This window comes from Pseudomyrmex gracilis, unplaced genomic scaffold, assembly GCF_002006095.1.
Source record: "Pseudomyrmex gracilis isolate BER0280 unplaced genomic scaffold, ASM200609v1 scaffold_106, whole genome shotgun sequence".
Lineage (NCBI taxonomy): Eukaryota > Metazoa > Arthropoda > Insecta > Hymenoptera > Formicidae > Pseudomyrmex > Pseudomyrmex gracilis.
Genome location: NW_018020690.1, coordinates 428769 through 451664, shown reverse-complemented (window position 1 = coordinate 451664; position 22896 = coordinate 428769). Strand labels below are relative to the sequence as shown.

Genomic DNA, 22896 nt, shown 5'->3' with positions numbered 1-22896 from the left:
TCCCTCTCTCCCCCCGCTCAAAAAGATCGCCACTTCGCGCGTTTCGAAATAAATTTCACGAATATCAAGCAGGCGAATAAATTCCGAACTCGAACGTTGAGAAATGCGACTGGCTTTTTCTTCTTTGGCTCTTTTCGTTCAATTCGAAGGATCGTAACGCAGAAAAAAAAAAAAAAAAAGAAGATTTTTCTCTTTGTCTGAACCCGGGACGTTTCATCGCGTTGCGTCTTAATTTGATAAAATTCTACAAAACAGTTTCGCTGTTTAAATTAATTTAAAAGCTCTATATCGCGCACACATAAAAGCAAAGTAATTTTATTGTCCAGCGCAATTTGCACGGAGAATAAGCGGAACAACGAGACGAGGCTTTTTTTTTACTCGTGACCTCAAGTATCTCACGTCTTTTGCATTCCCTCACCGCGAAATAAACGTCCGGAAATTTCGCGAGCAAACGCATAAATCATAAATTTTTTACACTGACAAATTAGCTTTTCCGGCGTATTTATTATTATTATTATTGTTTGTTTGTTTTTTTTTTATGTCCGGCGTACATTAAATTAAAACTACACGATGAATATTTCTCTCATTCTGCGCTGTTTTTCGGGAAAAAAAAAAAAAAAACAAAACGTTCTCTCTCCTTATCGTGACTTTATACACATTTTATATAAAATAACGTATGCTACTAAAAATAACTCAAAACTCTCGCGTGCACGCGCGCAAGAAAAAAATACAATCATTTTCTCGTTCTTTACAATTTATGCGGCGAAATGAGAGAACACAACAATCGCGCGGCGCGACAAGATTGTCCGATTGCATAACGCCGACGTTTAAACGATGACATGTCTGCACGCGAAAATTAATTCAACCAATCGTCAAGCAATCCGGAGATCTCGCAGATAGATCTCTTATCTCGCGGTCGGGACCAGAGTGGGAAAAGAAGAAAAGATACTCGAGAAAGCGAATACCGACCGACCGACCATTAATTCCGCGCATCGCGATGCGGCCGACAACAACTCTCGACGGATGCACAGCGCGTCGGATTATTTTTGCATTAATGCGCGGCGTTTTGTGTTGCGCAAGCAACTCTTGTTAACGACGACGCGCGCGGAGGCGGAGACGCGCCGTGTGCATTCGGTGACATTTGAGGAGAAAAGTAGCCGGGGCTCTCTCGGGTTCTCTCTTTGCTTCTCGATGCGCCGCGCGTTTACGAGTTTTTTTTTTTTTTTTTTTTTTTTACACCGTCGACAAGCTTCACGACTTCGTCGTCGTGGGCGAATGAAACCTGCAATCACACCGGGGCGGTGTTGTATAACTAACGGTCCCGGGAGCGAGGAGAGACGACATGTGCGAGGAAGACAAGAAAAGAGACATTAAAAAATAGAAAACAGGGAGGCATTGAAATCTCGCGGTATCGCGTAATGTCCTCCCTCCCCCTCCCGTGTGTTCTGTCTTTGTTTTACAAGTCGGCTTATTTTTTTTTTTATCTTTTATCTTCACAAGATCGCGAAACAATTGAAATCGATTGGGTCGCTCGAAAGAGGCCCTACTCTCTCTCCTTCTTTCTCTCTTTCTTGCCTTTATTCCTTCGGGACGAAACGTTTCTTCAATCGTTTGAACACGGCCGCGCGCCAGCCAGTAAATCAGCAATTCGCGGTTTAACGCATCGGACTCGCGGAATCGCGCGTTATAGTAGTTAACCACACAGCGCACGCGGTGCTTACTCGACCCTTTATGTGTTTTTGCGACGTTCACCGGGGTCCGGTATTATCGCGGACGGACAATAATAGCGCGGAGTAAATTATCCGTGATTTGCGAGCGGCGTAACGCGCGCGATTAACATTTTAATAGTAACTTTTATAACGCAGTCTCTCTCTCTTTTGACTTCTCGCATTTGCGCGAGTTCCGTATGCATAAATTTTTTTCTTTTTGCTTTTTGTTTTGTTTTGTTTTGTTTTTTTTTTTGTTGTTTGTTTGTTGCGATTGTTCTACATCCACAGAAGTACCACTAGGCAAAAGAGAGAAAGAGAGAGAGAACCCGGGGTCAATGAGAGGACATCGAAACGTTGCATTTTAAAAAGGCGAATTCCCGCCAGGGGACTTTTGCCGTTTGGCGCGCATCTGTTAAACCGCGCGCTGTTTTCGTTGGCCGCCGTCGCCGTCTGAAAAACGGACTCGTTAGCAACGATTTAGTCGCCTTTTTGCGAGCGACAAAAACAAAAGAAAAAAAACACGCTCACAAAATTAGAAGGTCGACGTTAGCGAGCGAAGAAGCGAAAACGCCTGCATTTTCCGGGTCGTCAACGCGACAGGAAGATTTAATTTCAGGTAGCAGTCGCGGAACACATACATTTAGACAAAGAGAAAGAGAGAGAAAGAGAGAAAAAAAAGCAAGACGGAGAATCATCAGCGAGTTGCAAAAGAAGTAACAAGGAAAAAAATTAGACTCCGGGAATTCCAAATTTAACCGACAATGAAACTAGCCTCGAGGGAGGGAGGGAGGAAGGAGAGCTCCGGGAGTAATTTTTAGCGAAGGCGATTGTGCGTTTAAGTTTAGGAGGAGAGAATTTCTAGGAGCGGCAAAGGTGAGCGCCGAAGCTTCCAGTGTATATGTATGTGTGTGTGTGTGTTCATGCGACCGGAGATTCTCGAGAGAGAAGCGTCTTTTTCATGCAACAGTGCGCGCGAGTGTATTGTATACATGGTACAAATGGTAGTAGACACAATAATAATAATAATAATAATAATAACAATAATATACACAGCAAACAATTTTCTGGCAGTACAGTTCTGGCAGTACACCACTTACAGGGATGGAGGCGGGCTTGTTGACCACGACGACGTCCTCGTCCATGTGTATCACCGTGATCGGCTCCGAGGTGACAGGCACCTCGTGTCTGCAACACACCAATCGCAAACCAGCTTAACGTGGCTTTGTGTTTCCGTCTCTGCGCTTACACATCTTGCACATTACGTACGAACGTAACACATATCGTACCACACACACACACACACACACACACGCACACGCACGCACAAACATACATTCGTACATACATATATACATATGCACCGCGCATCGATTATATGCCCGCGCAGCGGGTTAATTCTCTCTCTCGCGGTAGTTGGCGAATAGACAGTGCCCGTGGGAAGTACTGTCGATCGACTTGTGTGTATGGAAGCTAACCCGTAATGAAGTCCGACAGGTAATCACTGGTAATGTCGAGCCGAGAAACACCAACGCGCGCTCGATTGCCAATTGATAATCGCAAAGCTTATCGACGATTCGACCGCCCGCCCCGCTGTGGTCCGCCGTGGCTCTTTCGCGCGGCGGTCGGTGTGTGCGATATATCGCAATTCTATTCACATGCACGTGAAAGAGAGCACGGCATCGATCGCCGGCGAGCCGGTTATAGGTGCAAAAGTCGAGCGTTGTTGTGTATAGCATTCTCGAACACGCGCGCGCGCAAGAACAGCGCACGCGAGGCGAATCGAGCAGCGTCGCTTTTATCTAAACGTACGTTAAAATAAACAGGTTAACGGCGAAGGGCGTTCTGAGAGAGAGAGAGAGAGAGAAAGAAAAAAAAGAGAGAGAGAGAGAGAGCGAGGAAATAGGGCAATACGGGTCGGAAGGGAGAGCGAGAAAATGCGGAGAGGGAAAAAAAGAGAAGGAAATACGTGGGTGCATGCGCGGCCCCAATTATGCGTTCCATCTACCTAATGCACTTCCACTCCGCAAAACTTATACGCCTAACCGCGTCGCACAAACGTCCCGTGCACGTGCGTTCTTTTTTCGCGCGCGAACAATTAAGACGCTACGGCAAAAGAGAAAAAGAGAGAGAGAGAGAGAGAGAGAGAGAGAGAGAGAGAGAGAGAAAAAGGAGGTCGAAAAAAGAGAGCGAGCCTTCGGCGTAGTGAGAGGGATTGAATTTGCAAAATCCTTTTCCGTCACTTTGCAAAGTGCCGCGTTCGCGATAAATGGCGTTTCGCGATAACCGGGTATGCATGTGTGTAGCTTGTACGAATATCGGATAAAAACATGTGACGGAACGGAATTCGATTCGGCGGCAACCCGGGACGGGTGGTAAAGTTTATAAATTGCAGCGCAGCTTCGGAAAATCCCGAAGCGAGAGAAACTAATCGCGATCAAACCGGGCGTCGTCGTTAGGCCTATTCTCGTGCGCGCGCGCAATCGCATCGTGGCGCATCGGAGAGATTAGACGTAAACGTATCGCGTAGACGCAGTTAAACCGGCAATAGAATAAAGTGCCAAATCGAACGATGGTAAGAGACGAGAATCTACAAATGTGGCATTTCGCGTCTCTCCAGCGCGAGAGGAGAAAAAAAAAAAATTAAATTGTTCCTCGTTTCCGCGCGGTGGAGAGAGTGTGAATCAACGTAATTTAATTATCCACAATTTAATTAATGGAACACAATATCAACATCGTCACATCTCTCGAACGCTCGAGCCCTCGTCCGTTATTACGTGCATGTAACATTAAAAAAAAAAAAAAAAAAAAAAAAAAAAACAGAAAAACCTACCTGATGTTAGTCACGCACTACTTTCTAATGTTTTAACACTGCTTATCAGAGTTACGTCACAAAAATAATTCTCTTATTCCATCCTCTTCAGAAGCGGAAAGTCGGTCATTAAAATAAAAAAAGAAAAAAAAAAAGGTGTAATCATGATGGATACGTGGTGCATACTTATCTTGAAGCACGCGATCGAGCGCCTTTGACATCTTTACTCTCGACATACTCGCTCTTTCTTCCCCTTCGCGCGACATAACAATAATCATTTCTCTCATTTCTCCCGAGAGAAGAAGAGATATAATAATTCAGAAAGGATTAGGGAGGATCCGAGATATATGTACAAACTACGGAGTAAAATACACCATACGAGATTTCGGGGAAACAAGCAAGCTTCTGCCTCCCGCAATTGGCCTGACGCGCGCTATTAATGCAACCGCCGCGAGAACGAAAAGCAATAAATCGCTTCCGTCTCGTAAATCACATTTTCGCTCCGACGTTTCGGGTTCGCCACTTTTCAAGCGCTCCGCCCGCACGTATCTTCGCGACAGAATTTCGAAGCGCGCGTTACACGCGCGCGAATGTATAGGGATATTAAATTACACCTTTACAACACATATCCTGCTATATGGAGACGCGGCGTCGGATAACGCGAGATATGCGCGAGATGCTACAATTCTCTCTTATCCTATCTTTAGTCGTCAACTATTTCGCTTACGCTTTGTCGCTCACGTGTGTGTGTAATTTTGCTTTATCTATCGCGCAAATCTCCCCCGTTAATTCCGCCTTCCCTCCCCGTATAGAAAGCACACACACACGATCTAATGAGATTCTCCGTGCGCTGATAAAAAAAAAAAAAAAAAAAAAGAAAAAAAAGAAACAAAAAAACAACAAATGAAATGAATATTTGCAAAAGTAGTGAAAAAAGTTCACTATATCCACTTGCACGTAAACAAGCGACGACGTTTTTGTGACTCTGTAACAGAAGTATTTATTTATTACCCTCTGCCGGAATTGTGTTACGCAAAAACCTGTTCCTTTTTTTGTTTTTTTTTTCGGAAAAGTTAACTATCGGTTTCCGTGTCGTAAATGTATAAAAAATAGACGAGAATATAAAACAAATATCGTTATTCCAATTTGCTCTCGCGGGGAAATTCTATTAATTAATTTCACTTAATTAACGACGACGGAGAAGTTAAAAATAGAGAATCGGTCGTTTTCTTTGTCGCGCCGATTGTTGTCGTCGTTTTCTTTCTCACGCGGAAGTTTAGCGCGCTCGAAAAATAAAAAGCGTCTAGTAGTATTTTAATGTCACGAAGTGCTTGACTTTTCATACATCAGATACGTTCGTTCGCGCGCAGTGACATTTGAATTCGAACGGGGCCTCGCGCGACATCACAATCGATGCGCGTGCCGCGTGTCCGGAACGGGTGACGTCCGAGCGAGGTATTAAGTGCGCACCTTCCAAATTTAACGCGGGTCACATACCGATGTGACACACGCGTCTCCGCGAGATATATACGTGCTGACAAACCGTGCTGATACAGAAAGAGAGAGAGAGAGAGAGAGAGAGCGCGTCCAGACAGCGGTTTAACGCACAACCCTGTATTATTGCGACCTGGCGAAGAGCAATCGGACAATTGTTGTTTGTTCGAGCTAAAACTGACGGCAACGTCTGACCTGCCGATTTATTTTCGGCTCGCTGCGAGAAATCGCGCGAAAACCCAGTCGGTCTAGCTCGGAGGTAATGGACGCTATGAATAATATTTCAGTTAGGAGAAACGTTGGTTAAATAATTAATTTGTAACTCGCGTTATAACGCGATGAAAATTAGAAGGAAGATTAATTTTACGAAGTCTCTCTTGATTATACCAAATTGTATATTATTATTACTCTCCGAAGAGGACGCGCAGAAACTAATTAATTATTTAACTGCGACTATATTTTTAATTAATTATTTATTTGTTACACGCACACACACACACACACAAACAATCTTGGAAAACAAAATTCCGGAAATTTAAGAAAATTTACATGTTGTTGTATGTACGTCGACTGCTATAACAGTCTGTACACAAAATCTCGAACAATTAAGCAGATTCAACGCGCGCGTTATCTCTCTTGTATCGCTTCTCGACGTGTGTTTTGATACAGATAGGAAATTTAACAGAGTAGAGTTTAATTGCTCTGCCGAAGAGCCTGTGCCCGGGTGATTATTACACGTGTGTACGCGCGTTGAAGTTTCCTCGAGCATTGGCCTCCGCGCGGGCGTAACGCGTCAGATGGCGAGCAGCGCGCGCCGTACACATTTATGTATATAATCGTAAACTTGGTCAAAATTGGGAAAGCAAAAATGATTTCGTAATAAATGAATTTTGCGAAATTTTCGGCACACACACTCGGCGTCTGTATATGTAGACAGTTCTATATATAATTGAATAATATTGACTCTGCCCGCGCGCCACCGTTATGGCTTTGCCGCCGCGATGATGCACGCGCGTCCGATATTTTCCGTTTAAAATGTTGTTGATTTTAGCGATTTTAAATTTCTACGCGAATTATATACATATATAGCTCCCATGCATGCGCAAGCACGCTCAAAATGCGCTGGAAATGGGCTTCATCGCACTTTACTTTTAAAGCGCCCTGCTGCTCGAATAATCTCCATCGTGCGGAGAAAATTCATGTATATTTTTGCTTACACATATATATATATATATATATATATGTATATATATGCGTACTTTTTTCTATATTTTTTTATATACGCGCGTGCGTATATATATATATATATAAATATATATATATATATATATAAATACAATTCTGACATCATAACTGAATAATATTGACTCTACTCTCTCTGCAATCAACACGTTGTCGTTCGCAGTATGATTTGATATTTGCGTAACCCCCGACGTTTATTCCTCTCTCTCTTTTGCTAGACGTGAATGACGTCGGGGATTTTTAACCGTTATTTACTCTGCGCATCCGTGTACCGCCGTCGCAAATTTGTTTCAAGTGTAACAGAGCTCGCGAAATGAATCAACGAGCTGCAAAACTGCGGTATTAAAACTCTTGATGTACACACACATATACAAATACACACACAGTTTCAGTAAACAACATTAATAGTACGCGACGTGGACGATAAACATGTCACATTACTTTGTTGATGTTGCGCGCGATGTGTGGTATAATCTAATTAATATATAATTCATATACTTAATACACGAGTGTAATCAAGCTTTCCGGTCTTCTCCTAGTCGGCGAAGAGCAACCGTTAACAGAGCAAACGGCGAGAGAGAGAGAGAACGCGCGTACATACCGACGACGACTTCGTGCCATCATCATTTCCCATTTCGAAGCGAGTCACTTCCGCGGAGATTTCGCTCCCGCTCGGTTAAATTTATGGTAACGATATTCCAACGAAATCACCCGAAGTCCGTTCGTGGAAATTTATCGGCTATCAACTTTTACGTAACGAATCAACGGCTATCATCAACGTCGGCGCGAGATTAGCCATCGGTGAACGTTCGTTAAAAAAAAAAAGAAAAAAGAAAATAGCGAGCTTCTTAATCCGTCAATTTTAAATTTCCAATTTTCATGCTCGAAATTTGCGTTTCTCTTTGCGAAGCTCCACGCGAGCGCGTGTGATATAATATAATATAATTCATCCTCTCTCTGAAGAATTATTTTAATATTTTTTAGAGAACTGTTACTTTTACATGTATATTGATTTTTACATATTGTAATTCTATCCATTATACGATTTATATTATTGCTCGCTGCACAGTGGATCTTTTCGAAGAGCGAACGACGTGTGTTCGACACAATCGCGGATGTTCATCGACGAGAATCGTTGTAAACGCGCATTTCTCTGATACTACGACCTTCCGTCCGTGTAACAGCTTCATGCATGAAACATCGATTCAGTCCAATACGCTTTAATGCGTCAAAGCGATCTATGTCTCTCATAGGACCGCCGACCAGTGACTATTTGAATCCACTCGTGCGAACTATCAGATGTCCTACAAAAGCTCGTGTAATGAATAACGTGATTGCCGTAGACCGGTCCAACTGGATAGACTTTCGTCGGCGAATTAATTGTTCGCTAGACGACGTCAACTAATCCGCAAGATTTGCAAATTACTTTCAAACCTGTTCGTGTCACGTCTTTGCCATTTATATGTATATTATAATTGTTAAAATTATTTAAAATCTGTGTATCACACAGTTAATTAATTAATTAGATACAAATAAATTACCGATTGCGATCTTGAAAGCTACGAAAATATTTCGGAATTTATACGTTTCCTAAAATCGCAAAGTAACGCGATATTAGGATACGCCAACACGCGATTTCTCAAGTTTGTCGGACGCGATCAGCTACATTCCTCGTCTTTCTCGTTACATCGCAATTTCCGAGGGATCTGTTCCGCGCGTTCCGTCATCGTTCCCGCGAGAAAGAGTTTTTCCCGAGTCTCATTAAGCTATTTTCGGACGATATCTCGCTTCGTTAGGCCCAAACAGACAGCTCGATTTCGAGCCGCGGTTAAGTCTATCGGAGAGAGAGAGGCACAAAGGACGATAAAACGATTATCGAACGATCAGACCGCGGGACAGACTTTAGAGAAGTTGAACGAGCGACCGAGTGGGTGGGGTGGTCGCGTTAATTTCGCCGGATTTCAGGACGAATCTCGGTCTAACTCACGGCGGAATGCGAGAAACCGGTGAACACCCGGGAACCAGTTACGTGGAATTTAGACACAAGCCGCTCCCTCGCCCCGCGAAAGGATCAGCAAGGCCGATCGACACACATAAAGGCACTGGGATCGGGTTAATTGCAGTTTGAAACTGTGTTGTCGCTAATAGACGAGACAGCTCGTTTTGGATTGCTCTCGCCGCAATTGACAACGCGCCTGTAAATGCGCCGCGCATCGAAAATGTAAACGTTGACACATAAGATGGCGGCTTTGAGACACACAACGCTCTTGTTGTCGCTCTTCGTTCTCTGTCCTATCATCGCGTTACACTCTTCGGTCCATTAACCAATAAAGAAACCAAACCTGTTCTCACATTTACGTTCTATAAATAAAAATTGCGATAATTTACATGCAAATCAGCGACGACCGTGACATTCAAAGAGAAACATTAATTAAAACCAATAAAAACAACAAAAACAGAAGTTGTGAATATTTAATTTGTCCGCGTCGTTGAAATACCAAAAAAGAATGTCAAGTCGTGAGTTTTTTGTGACGTCATCTCGCTCTCCTTCACTTCCGATAAGTCGATATACCTAGTCGAGAGGAGACATTGTTCACAAAGTCGTCGGGCGAAAGTGCTTCTGACACTTCATTAGAAAAACGAGAGGAAGACACGGATGCGACGGGCACAAAGACGACGAGCGCAAACTATACCGGACGACTCCGGCAAGCAACATCACGAGTTTGCCCCGTGATGCGGCCGGGGCATCGAATTAGAATTTCATGAGGATCCTCAATTAGTTTGAGCATGCATAGGCAGATTGTCGCGCGTTCCTGAAGACGGCGGCGCAGACCGGTCTAAGACGGTGACTTCCTCCGGTAATAGACAAGCGGCTCCTTCTCGCCAGCCTCAAATTACGCGATGGCCGCTTCTAATTCGCCATTCGAGATTAATCTATCGCAAATTACACGTTTCGCCGAATCCGCCGTGGGAAAAAAACGTTCACGTCGTCCATTTACGTAATCTCCTAATCTCTCTCTCTCTTGCAGAATCGTCGCTATTCGACAACAAGCAGTAAGGCTCTCAACAGCGCCTGAATATGCAAAATCAATTAAGTTCTGTTACACACGAACAACTTGGTTGCAAAATAAATTTGTAACAAATAGAATCATCGAGATAATAAGGAGATATATAATCGGACATTGAAAATAAAAACATCTAATTCATTTATTTATTTTTAGTTCTGCGCAAATATCGCTCTTGTGCGGATAAATTCAACGAAGAAACAAAACAGAACGTCGTCGGTGGACAAACAAGACAAATCAGAGGGAATAAAATAAAATTTAAAAAACCCAAAGTAAAAGAAATAAAGGATTAAAAAGAAAAATAAACGTTAAATTGCGGTTTGCTCGAAGAAAAATAAAGCCATCGCGCAAAAAGTATTCAATTTTTGTGCGGACAAAAAAGAGAAGGCGCGCAGAAGAAAAGCCGAGCGCCTTCGATTTGAGAAACCGGGGGAACTCCGCGAACGCGAGCGGACGACGAGGGTGAGCGATGCGAGAGGCAGGGATGGCGATAGAGAAGCGTGTCGCGCGGGTCGAGGGCGCGACTAGAGGTCCGGCGACAGGTTGATTTATTAGCGTGGACCGGGAGGGCGTGCACGATGATATCGGAGGTTGCAGCAGGTCGGCCACCTCCTTCTGCGCTTCACCCTCGTGTCTGGCAAAGAGAACGTAAGGAGAGCGCCTGCAGGTGTCCTGTCTTATCGTTCTAGGATCGCGCACGGATTTCCACACGCTCCCGAGAGGGAGGAAGGAGGAGGAGGGTGCGCGCACCAGCCGATCCCGCTGACGTGTTTCCTTTTGCGCGCGGTTTAGACCCCGCTAATCTTGATTCATTCCGTCGTTATCCGACGCGTAAGACACGTGAGACTTCCCGCTCTTCCCTTTCTCGCATTATACGTATATATATATATATATGTATGTGTGTGTTATATATATTATGCAAAAAGAAAGCGCACAAAAGATCCCTTTCATTCGTGCAATTTCTCTTTATTCCCGACAATGAAGACCGAAAAATCCATTATTTTTGCACAATGGCGAAAGTCGAGAGGAGATCGGTGAAAAAGATATTTTGTCGAGTTGTTATAAAAATAGAAAACCGGATCGTACACACACGGAGGTAGTTGAATCGTCTCTCTTTTCGAGAAAAATAAAAATTTTTTTCTTCTCTCCTAAACATCGTGTCAGAGGAATTTCAATTAAGATCGTCGATAAAAATATACGCTTAGAAGCACCTATACAGAGTGTATGAAATATAAGACCGATGCACACACACACACAGTTGCGCGCACCGGCCGCGTTGCTCTAATTTCTCTGATGCACACCAACCGCGCAAAACAACACCGCGCGCGCGAGTCACGCCGTCTTCGCGATCGATCTTCGTGCTGATTTACTCGCGCGCGCGCTTGTGCCGGCCACAAGAGAAATCCCACCCGAGGAGAGTCGATCATAAGACGGATATTAACTGGATCATTTCTTCGAGCAAACATTATCGCCGCTCGGAAAGAAGACGATGGACGTCGCGACACCGACTCGATCAATATTGTGAAAGAGAAGAGCATACTGCGACGAGGAAGATTAATCGTTCGGAAGGCGACGAAATTAAACTGAAACGCTCGCGTCTTTTCCGCACGTCATACACTACCGACGCGTCGATCAAGGGATCAAGTCTCCTGCGAAATTGCACCGTAACGACGACAACGACGACGACGACGACGACGACGACAGCGCGAGCGGATCGTTCTGCAGAAGAGTAGGCTCTCTTCCGGATAATTGAATCATCTTCCCAATTTCCCGGCATCGCCGGGAACACTACGCCGCGCGCAACGCCAGATCCCGAGGTAAGGACCAATTCTCGGCAAATGAGGGTCAAGGCTCGTCACGCCCACGATTATTTCTCCTCAAGACCCTTTTGAATGAGGAGCTATTCCGAGGACCATCGATCGGACGGAGCTGCTGCTGCTGCTGGCCGTCCGCCGCGGTGCATTAATTGAAAAATGGAAAGAACGAACGTCGGATGAAAATGTTCGCCCCTTCCCTCCCTCCCCCGGATCTCGTCACGGATCTGTTATCTCTCAAAATAGATCCTATCGAAAACGCGTTCTCTGCGCGCGGCATAAAAAAAAAAAAACTTTCAGATCTTTATCTCCGGTTCGTATGATTAGCCGCTGCTCGATAACAATTAGCTACTCGCCTTCGACCGCACAAGCACATTCGCTCTAATCGATTCGCGATGGATCGATTTACATTCTGGTTTTTTTCTGGTTTTTTGTTCTTGACGTTTTTGCAACGCAAAGAAATTTATAAATACGTATACGCGAGAGATTTAATGAGAGATAGAGATTCGACGGTCGGAGAAAAACAACCGCTGCTTTTTCTCGTATCAATTATCGTGACCGACGTTCGAGAGATCGATCGGAGAGTAAAACGGACAAAGCCCGTATCTTCGCCGTAACATTCAGCTTCGTAAACATCGCCATCACTCATCCGAACGAAACGGCGATTGCGAAAGGTCGCGTTATCCGGCCGTATCGACTACGCGCGATTGCGCCACGCGATGGACACGTGTCCTTCGCGCGCAGCCGAGCCGCAACGTGCCGGCGCGCGCGCGGGCGCTTCGTCTCTCGTCGCGTCCTTCGAGGATTCTCGTTCGGCTTTCTCGCTCGAGGCGAGAATATCGAAGCTCTGTTCCTTTCGTTTCGGCCCGTCGTGAATTCCCTCGAGGGAAAGACGCGCCGCGACACAGAAAAAAAAAAAAAAAAGAAAAAAAAATTGTTCCCTTCTTTCGTCCTCGAGCGCGCTACGACGATCCGAGAAATTCCACGACGATTAAACGACGACGATTCGAGCGGATGATGTCAGTCGGCGACAAACAGATGAGAGACTGAAGCATCGGCAAAACACGACGCCTTTGAGAAATCAAAACCGAGAAAAAGAACCGAAAGCCATCGCGCGTTTTAATTATTTCCGGATCGAACCACACACACACACACCTTCAGAAAAAAAAAGAACAAAATATCTCACGGTTAAAATCCGACAACTAAAAAGTCGCGACATTCTTGCGAGAATATTTCGCGCTTCGCTTTAATTTCACCAGTTCTTGCAATATCGCGCAAGACGTTGCGCGCGAGAAATATCACCCGGATCGTTTGTGTATTTACTTCTTCTTTCGGGTAAAAAAATATTCCAAGTGAAAAAATCTGATGAATTTCCGCTCCGATGACAATGATTTACCGTGCCAGGAATGACGCTAAAGGACCGCCGCTAATGCGAATTGACGCGACCGCCAAGTGGGACGTTTCTTTCGCGAAAGATTCACAGTCAGCAGCGCGGTTTTCCCTCAAGTGTCGTGGAAAAACGTTTTTCCACGATCCCGCAACAATAGCCGTTTGCGAAATTTTCGCACGTCACATATATATATATATACACACCGTAACTTTTGCGGCACAAACACTTGGACGGCGCGCCGTCGTAACAACGCGATAAAACGGCGAAGCGGATGTATTGTAGGTCGCGCCAATTCACTTTCCATCCATCTCGGCGATTGTTCGTTCGCCTATCGTAACAAGCCCGGGTCGGAACGCCAATGTTGTTCTTTCTCGCGCCTCTCTCTCTCTCTCTCTCTCTCTCTCTCTCTCTCTCTCTCTCTCTCTCTCTCTCTCNCTCTCTCTCTCTCTCTCTCTCTCTCTCTCTCTCTCTCTCTCTCTCTCTCTCTCTCACTCTCTCAATATATTTGTATTCCGTCTTCATGTAACGCGGGCGCAGACGCAAAACGAACGCGTGTATAACGTCATCGTTCCGATAATGCAAATACAAACGGCGCGGCCTTTCCTACCTATCCGTACATCGACCTAGATTATTTTCGCGATCCCGTTTTAATTGCGAGATCTCGTGCTCGCGAGCGAGGGATACGCGGGGGCACACGAGTGCCCCCGCGCCGCTCGCGGTATCGGTGATCTTCTGCCTTTCGCTGAGCGATCGCATTTTAATTGGAAAAAGCGCGACTTTTTTTTTTTTGTTCGCTTTCAAGAGAATCTCGAAATTCGCGTGAAGAAGCAAATATCTCCTCGTCTTCTCACGAGAACAACGTTCGAGAATCTCTCATTGTTTGTTACTACTAACGATTGCCAGCGACGTCTTCTATCCAGCCGGCCTTCACCCGGTTAACTTTGCTCTCCCATCAAAAACTCGATCGACGCGCAGAGAAAAGCCTGCCGGCGGTTCTCTCAAACCCGTTTGCCTCGCGCGTCTGTTTGTTACGGATCTTATCGTGTAGAAACCGGCGGAATGTTGACGGTTATTATACTCCGCGAAATAATGAACAGTAGTTCCGGAATTTACAATGTTAAAACGACAGGCAGATATACACGAACGGACGGACGGACGGGAGGGACGGAGAAATGTGGGACACGAGTAGCATGTAAATATATGTTGCTCTTGCGCTTGCGCGCGCGAGCACACACACCTGAAAAGTACAATTGCCGGGATAATTGCCGGAATTAGCATGCAAGCGGACAGAGCGGGTATTAACGGCGCGCCACGCCGCGCCGCACCGGGAGACGTGAAATAATTTAATCCAACTTCCACGCGCGTCAAAACCCGTCATCCGGGATGATGGAAAACGCTTCGCGAATGAAACAAAGCACTCGAGCGAAGAATACGTCGTGTTCTCTTTCCGATTCGAAGACGTCGGCCATTCGTCTTCGCCGAGTATTCGCAGAATCTCAAGGATCCAAAATCGCGAGTTTTATCTGCGAAGAGCAGACGAACGCGTACGCGGCGGTACATTCATCGTCTTCGGAAGGTTCTCGTGTGTGTGTGTGTGCGTGATAACCGTGTGCCGATAGCGCGAGAGCCTCGATGAGCGTTGGCGCGTTTAAAAACGTCGGAACGAGCGCGCGCGTGTGTATAGATTCTTTCCATTATCCGTGCCAAGGATATAATCGCGCGCGAGAGTCCCGGCCATGTGGTCCTACGAGCGCGCGCGCGCACATACGTACACACGAGGATTCACTCTCGTCTTATCTGCGCCGCTCTTGTCTAAGGAGAGTTTGTTTTACGAGTGCGTCCGGACTTACCGTCGCCTTTCGTACATTTGGAGAACGGGAGGAGATGTAATTATTGACGTGTAACATCAGCAACCAGATATCGAGAGAAGATAATTAAAATTTGTTCGACGCGTAACATGTGATTTGAAAATATAAGATTAGAATTGTTAGTTTTTTAAAACAGTTTTTTAAAAAATTAAAAACAAGACGTTTTTTTAAAAAATTTCTACAATACCAGTAACATTTTTTGTTAAGTTTTAATAACGCGTATCATTTATTTATATTACAAAGAGAAGGAAACTCGAATAGAAAATGTTTCTTCCAACTTTGATTCCTCTCCGAACTTCGACATCAACTTTTCTTTCAACGCGCTGCTCTAGAAATCGAAATAAAAGTGCCACGTTAGTTGCAGGTTTTCGTCTACATCCACATCGCAATCTCGCTTGTAAACGGATCAAATCCTTGTACACAAGCGCGGTTTAAGAACGGTGATACGCGGTTTGTTTAATTTATTAATATTCCGCCCCACAATACTGGAAGGATGCCAAGGTATGTTTCGAACGTGTGATAATTTCTACTTTGACAGAAAGATGGATACTTTCTCTCTCCGCTCGTCTTCCGCAGGCATCGAGCAAAACATGTGCACCAGCGCTAAATTAAACCGTTTATATGCGTATTATTATGCATTTTAGATTTCTGTTTCAAGTACCGTTGCAATCCGGTACTAATCCGATGTTTTCCGCCTTACAGTTGAGTCGCGCTTTCTGCGCGCGTTTCCGTCTCGTGTAAATCAAACTAAATTTGATCCGCATTAGACGAGAGGTAACAGAACGCGACACTTTCCCGTCGTTCACGTGTCGACTTATCAATAAAACTTCGTTGCGCGCGTTACGTTTTTTTTTCCCTTCGTATCGTCGAATTTTCTGATTTCGCGCGCGAAACAGAGAAAACGGCGCGAAAACGGCCTCTTCTCTCCCTCTATAAGCGGAGAGAAAACGCGGATAATCCTCTCAACCGCCGCGATTGTGTCAATCACACGACGACACGCAGCGTATCGCGTTTTTGCGCCAAAGGACGAAACGAGCTTAAGCGGATAACACGGAAATTCCCCAAATTAAAGCAGATTTCATTTGCGCATGCTCGACAGGGTTCGCCAAATTCCCGGGGCTCTTCTGAAATCAAAGTAAATTCCTGTCGAAGCCAATCCGGATTTATACGTGGGCCAAAATAGGCCCTTCTCGTCAAATATTATAGGCGGAACACACGAAGGGAAAGACTCGCCCCGCGTTGGAATTTCTGCCTTGGCCGGCGAACGCGGCCCCGTAAAAAATTAGGCTCACGTACTCCCGCGCCGATGTGTCCCAAGTATCTAAATAGCAAAATTGTCTCTTTGCCGTGTAAATAATAAATCAGCACTTTGGTGTGATGAAATGCCATTTTAAAAATTCATCCGCAATCTCTACCGAACTTCGTTTCTCAACAAATCCTCCTCTCTCCAAAAAAAAAAAAAAAAAAAAAAAAAACCCCACAACAACACAATACTCTTCTATCCCGAGAGAGTGTTCGCTTTTTGCGTGTCGCACAAGATTGCATTTTCGTGAACTAAATTACCAGCAAACGATCGTGTAATGGAAACGGCGTGTATGTAGCAGCGTACGCGCGCGTGCGAATGCAGTTTCCCGTTTTCAGTTATTCCACGGGCCCGTTCGATATTGTATCAATCTCCGCGATTCAATCAAACTTTCGCCGCAAGTCGACGCCGCGGCGCGGTTACTCACAATAGCCGCGCGCGCGCGCGCGCGAGGATAAGCTTCGCGTCGCGCCTGCGACGAATGATCGGAAAACAAGAAAAAAAGAAAAGAAAAGAAAAAAAAAAGAAATCAAATCATTGGCGTACGCCAAATCGAAACGCGGATCGGTGACATACACACCTGTGGACGACGTTAGCCAGTAGGTCGTTGTGCCGCAGCCTGTAGTCGACGTCCACCTTCTGATAGTTGACCGTCAGGGTGCCCGCGCGAATACATCTCTCGTACTCCTCGGCCGGATGAGCGCGAAATTCTCTCGCAAACACCTCCAGGATCTTCTCGCCGACCCATCGACCTTTCGTGAATGTCGTGAAGGTGAAGTAATATGGATAAACCTTGCGCAGACCTGAAACACACGTGCGCGATCCACACACTCGTAAATGAGAAACGTGAGAAAGAACGGCGGCAGATTTGAGAGAGAATTTACTTTTGACTCGCGGGCAAATCTCGTCTCTCTCTCTCTCTCTCTCTCTCTCTCTTTAAATGTCACGGTGCTTTAAACGCATTAATCACGTCCTTGCGATAAGAACGCGCACAATTCCCTCGTCTCTCGAAGTATAATCGCAATTAATAGAAGACGATTAGCCTTCGAGCTAAGTAAGACGTTGAACGTCGTCGCCTTGGGACGAATCCGCCGCGCAAATCGCGAGAATGTATCTTTGAAAGCAAAGCCGCAATAAATCACATCGCAGTCGCGGTGGATACGGTGTGGAGATCTGCGTTGTTATTTGCAAATCTATTAACTGTCATGTTCGAGTGCGCGCGAGCGAGAACGAGAAATTCGACGTCGGGGATTAACATAAAATCGATCCTCCGCGCCGCCTTTCGCGCCGAGCGAGACGAGGTAAAAAAAAAAGGGTGTATTTAAATTTCTAGAAACATCCTGTTACTCGAATAGCAATTGACTTGGAGATTCTTCGTCGGCTGCTTCGGAACATTTCTTGCGCGATATTTCCGGATTTTTAAAGAAGACGTTTTTTTTTTGTCTTTAAACTTTTTCATATTAAGTGGACGGGAATTAATCCGTCGGGGTTCGGATTCCCCCCGCTCCCCGGGTCACCCCCTCAAATGAGATTTTTGCCCCGAGCGAGAGCGAAGCGAACGCGAGAGAGGTTGATTAATAAACCGGCGGGGATAAGAGGAATAATTTTCTCCAGCTTCCGTCGGGGAGAGAAGTGATCTCCGACGGGAGAGTTAATGAAAGATATACAGCACTTTATAAATTTATGCGCGCCACGTCACTCTCGCTTGATTGAATAATCTGATGTCTATAAAAATTATACTCCTCCCTTTCCCGCCCTCGATACGTAATATCGCGGATACACACACACACACACCTTCTCTCTCTCTTATTTTCTACTTTCATTCAATTGTGTCACACTTGTTTTGACGTCGGGTTAATTCGAGTGGAAGAAAAGAAACGCGTCAACATTTCATTTGACTGCACCGTTTAAGAGAGAGACACTACCCGTGAGAGAGGGTTTTGTGATCCCGAAACGGGAGAGTTTTTCTTTATATTGTGTCCGATCGCGGCCGCGGGGCCGGGTTTTGCCTCGTTTCAAAACGCGCGCGCTCGCGGACGTTTTGTCTCTTTCCTTTCGCTCCGGGACTCGTGTCGAGCAATTTCCGCGCTGTTTTTTTTCCCACGGACAACACAGAAGAAAATAAATACCGAGGAGAGAAGGCTTGATTAATGTCCCGCCGCGCGTCCGGCCGCCGCGTCAAAGGCGACTTTTTTTCGATTTTATATCGTCAGAACGCCATCGCCATTTAAAAGACGGGAAGAGGGAACGGTGGTCTCCATGGGGGATTAATGAACGTCTGACATTTGAAATGAAAAGAAAACGCAGAGAATTACTCCGTCGCGCTTCGCATCGCGTCTGATGAATGTTTCATAAAAAAAAAGATGGATATATATATATATATATATATGTGTGTGTGTTCATCGATTTCCACAGTGGTTTTTCGATCAAGAATCCTGTCGCGACTTTTAAACGCATCACGTACATACATATATATTCCTGAAGAGAGAGAAAAAAGGGGATGAATTAATTTATTCCCCGAGAGGGTTGGTATTCCTCGCGAAAACGGAAATAACAGAAAGGGTGGCCCGTCGCACAAAGTCTTCTCGAGAGGTCGATGAAGGGAAATTCATGGCGAAGAGGTGAAAGAGCTTGTCGTACACGGCTCTCCGCCGGATAGTTAAATAAGCAAGGGTTGCGACCTTTGTGGGATCGAATTCGAAACGTGGAGAAGATCCTGAATAAATAGAAACAACACAAGATAGTCGTCTCGTCCGCGCGCGCGTTTCTCTCCTCGTTAGACGTTACTTTAATTAAACTGCTTTCGAAAACCCCGTAACAGTCGAAATTACGACAACGAGTGTAGCGTTTCTCGCTTTGACGAAGAAGTAGAGACGGAGGTCATTTGACAAAAGAAGTGTCTCGAGAAAGGGTAGTCACGTAGCTCTTCGTTCGAGTTGAGAGAACGATTGATCTCTCTTTCCCTCTCTTTCTCTTTCTCTCTCTCTCTCTCCCTCTCGTGCTTTCGAGAAATAGGACCATCGGGACGCGGTCGGTTAGCCAAGGGCTTCTCGAGAAGCGGAAGGAAATCGTCTTCGCGCATACAAGGAAAAAAAGGAACAAGGACGGGAAAGGGAGTAGGCGGGGCGGGATTGGGGGGAAGCGAACAAGAAAGAGGAAAAAAGAAGATTAGGCGGCCCCGCTTATAGACCGTGGAGAAGAGAACTTCCTTTCGACGTCGTCACGAGAAATATATCACTTTCAGCGAACAGTTTGTATTATGCAGACATGTGTCAGAAAGATAAGAGTCGCTATAAAAAATTTATCGAGACATTGTCGTTATGATACACGCCGTACATACAAAGAGAGATAGATAGAGAGAGAGAAAGAAGGGGAGGGAACGCAATATGCGCAGCCCCGCACAGATATACTTCTTTTTTTTTATTTAAATGAGTGTAATAAAATATTACCAAGTTGTTACAGCAATATCGCACCATCAAGAAGAGCTATCGAGTAACATAATCATTGGCTGTAATGTATCGCTTTTTCAGCGCTTTGGTTTATTTTTCGCCGATCCGGTTGTATTCCGTCCGATCGATCACGGCTTAAAGTAATTACGACGCTATTACACAGCAATGGGACACGAGCGAACCTGACTCATTGCTGCAGGTCAGATAATTGCACCCCGATGTCGGGACAACAAGTCGCCCCGACATCGAACCGCATACTTTCTTCCGCTGCCTTTGTTACTCTCTTCTCTTCCCTTTTCCCTTTTCTGTTTCTTCCCCGTTTTTATTTTCTCTGTAACATCATCCTCTCGGTTTTCTCCCCCTTTCGAATCAATACTCGCGCAACCTGAGAAGAAAATCCGTCGGCACCCCTGGAATTTCGTATCGAAAAATCTTTTTCCTCGCCCCGGCGAGACGTTACATTTCGCCCCTGTCGCGAATTTTGCATCGTCGGCAGGTGCGTATACCGATAAGAGAAAGATGTATGCGGGAGAGTTGATTTTTGAGAAACACCGAGCTGGATAGATCGAAACGTCTGACGCAAGCAAATTGAAAAGAAAGAGAGCGCCGCGGCTTTCTTTTCGTTGAAAAAAAAAAGAACTTCCGATATAAAAGCCTGATATGCGAGAGAGACTGAAATTTCAGATTACATTTACATATATTTCCACTGGCATTTTATTCAACACGCACACACACACACACACACACACATGTATATACTTTTTTAAAATATACACAGTCTTTTATTTTATATCTCACTCTTAGCTCCGTATTCATTGTAGCAAAAAACAATTGAATATATTTGAAAAGATACGGATATAGACTTTTGAAATAAAATTCTAGAAATGTTGCAGTAATGTGACACAGTCGAATATTTAACTCTGTCACATGTGAAAAGTTAGATATAACATATTAATCACATTATACTACACAGGATGCGAAAAGTTTCGGTCAAGGTGTCGTTTTCGCAGAGAATTTTTTAAATTTCATAGCGAGGTAAAACGGATGACTCATATATTGGAGAAAAAAAATGAAACATTTTAGATGCATTTTTGAATTGATATCAATTTGAATTTTTAAGTGTATATAAAATTTACACGTTCAAAAATATATTTGCACGTAACATTAGCTCGTATTGATCTTAAACCATCTGCTAAGTAGTTTTAAACTTTCACAAGGTAAAAATTTGTTATAATATCTATTTAATATGTTAAGTTTTAGAATAAATATTCTTTTCTTTTACTTTATTCGAACTCTTAAATTATTTCGCAATTGACATCGTTGTATCGTTGAATAATGAATATTCTTTGATATTTTTTATCTTCACATTTCAATTTTACTTCACATTTCAAGACATAATAAAAGGAATCAATGAACAAGAAATACAGTACGTTCTTTCTTTTTGTTTTCGTTTTTTTTTTGTTTTTTTTTTACTTTTGGATCCAATATTAAATAACAGTTGGCAAACGAGAGGTTCTTAATCTCGTGCAAAAGCACACAAGCCGCCACAGACGAGTGATTCCTAGTATCGATTATCGGCGGCGCATCAGCCCGTGCGCCAGGAGGCAGGAAGTCGAAGGAAACGAAGCCGTCGTCGTGACTCAGCTCACGAAGGGTAGCGTCCGTGGGGCGGCTCGCGAGCCCTAACATCCCGCCCGTCGGGAACGACGCCTTGTTTTACGAGTAGTAAACCAATGGCGGTGTCGTCGTTGCGGCTGCTTTGAGTTTCATTCGCTATCGATCCCGCCACACACCGTGTTATAGACCGTGTACTTGTGTACGCACGGCCGCTTTTACAACGGGAGTAAACATCCCTCTCGTTGCAGCTCTCATCCGACTTGCATTTTTGCGGCGCTTTTTCGTTCGAATGCCTCGCATGGGTGATCGCTAACGTCGGCAGTCTTATTACAATGTTTTTTTGTTTACACGTTACTACATACATTACACATCTACATCACTATACACGCTAGTCATTAAAATTCTTTTATCGTGGATATAAAATTGCAATACCAATAACACTCCATCTACGTTGTAGATATGTAATATTGTATTATTTATTTTTATACTATTTTTTTATATTATTTTTTTTATTTACTAATAGAGCAAACTTTCTAAACTATACAACAAAATGTAATGACACATAGCGTCGGAAAAAATAAAATTAGAGAAAGAAAAAATAAAATTACACAATATTGAACACAATTACGGAGAAATAAAAAAAATAAAAAATATATTTCAAATAATTGTTTACTTTTTTCGTATCGTGCGCACACAGGTATAGATTTTTATAGCGAATCGATTATATAAGATCGATATTACTGACGTTCAAAAAAAAATACAATTAAGATTCTCTAATTATCGTTTTACAATGTCGGTCGATTGACTCTGATACATTTGTTTCTAGCGCGGAGTTCTCGTTTATTTATCTGTTATTGCGTAGATAATTCACAGACAGAAACGGAAACACGATTCGAAAGACCCTCGCGGAAGGTCCCGCGGGAGAAATCCAGCAAAAATAATCGTCCGCTCTTGTGAAATTCATGTGTGCGGTGCGGTGTGAGAGGCAGCTGGATATCGCTAAATAAAATATTTGACGGCGAGTTTTATTGAGGAAGTATCATAAATACCGTATCTCGAACCAGAAAAGTCGCTACCCCTTAATGACGTCACACGTACATGTGATACGTAAATACACATGTTTTGCATAATCCATC

The 22896-nt window shown here is 44.3% G+C and overlaps 1 protein-coding gene across 2 annotated transcripts in view; it reads right to left on the bottom strand.

The window, feature by feature from the left end:
- The window catches only part of LOC109856047 (RNA pseudouridylate synthase domain-containing protein 2-like), a 123390-nt gene that overhangs the window by 4997 nt on the left and 95497 nt on the right, over positions 1-22896 (bottom strand). For both annotated transcript variants that reach the window (XM_020430887.1, XM_020430888.1), the window contains 2 exons: positions 17275-17497; positions 2807-2894 (listed from right to left, as the gene is read on the bottom strand). In XM_020430887.1, the coding sequence (XP_020286476.1) occupies positions 2807-2894; positions 17275-17497 (311 nt within the window). The remainder of the gene's footprint in view (positions 1-2806; positions 2895-17274; positions 17498-22896) is intronic.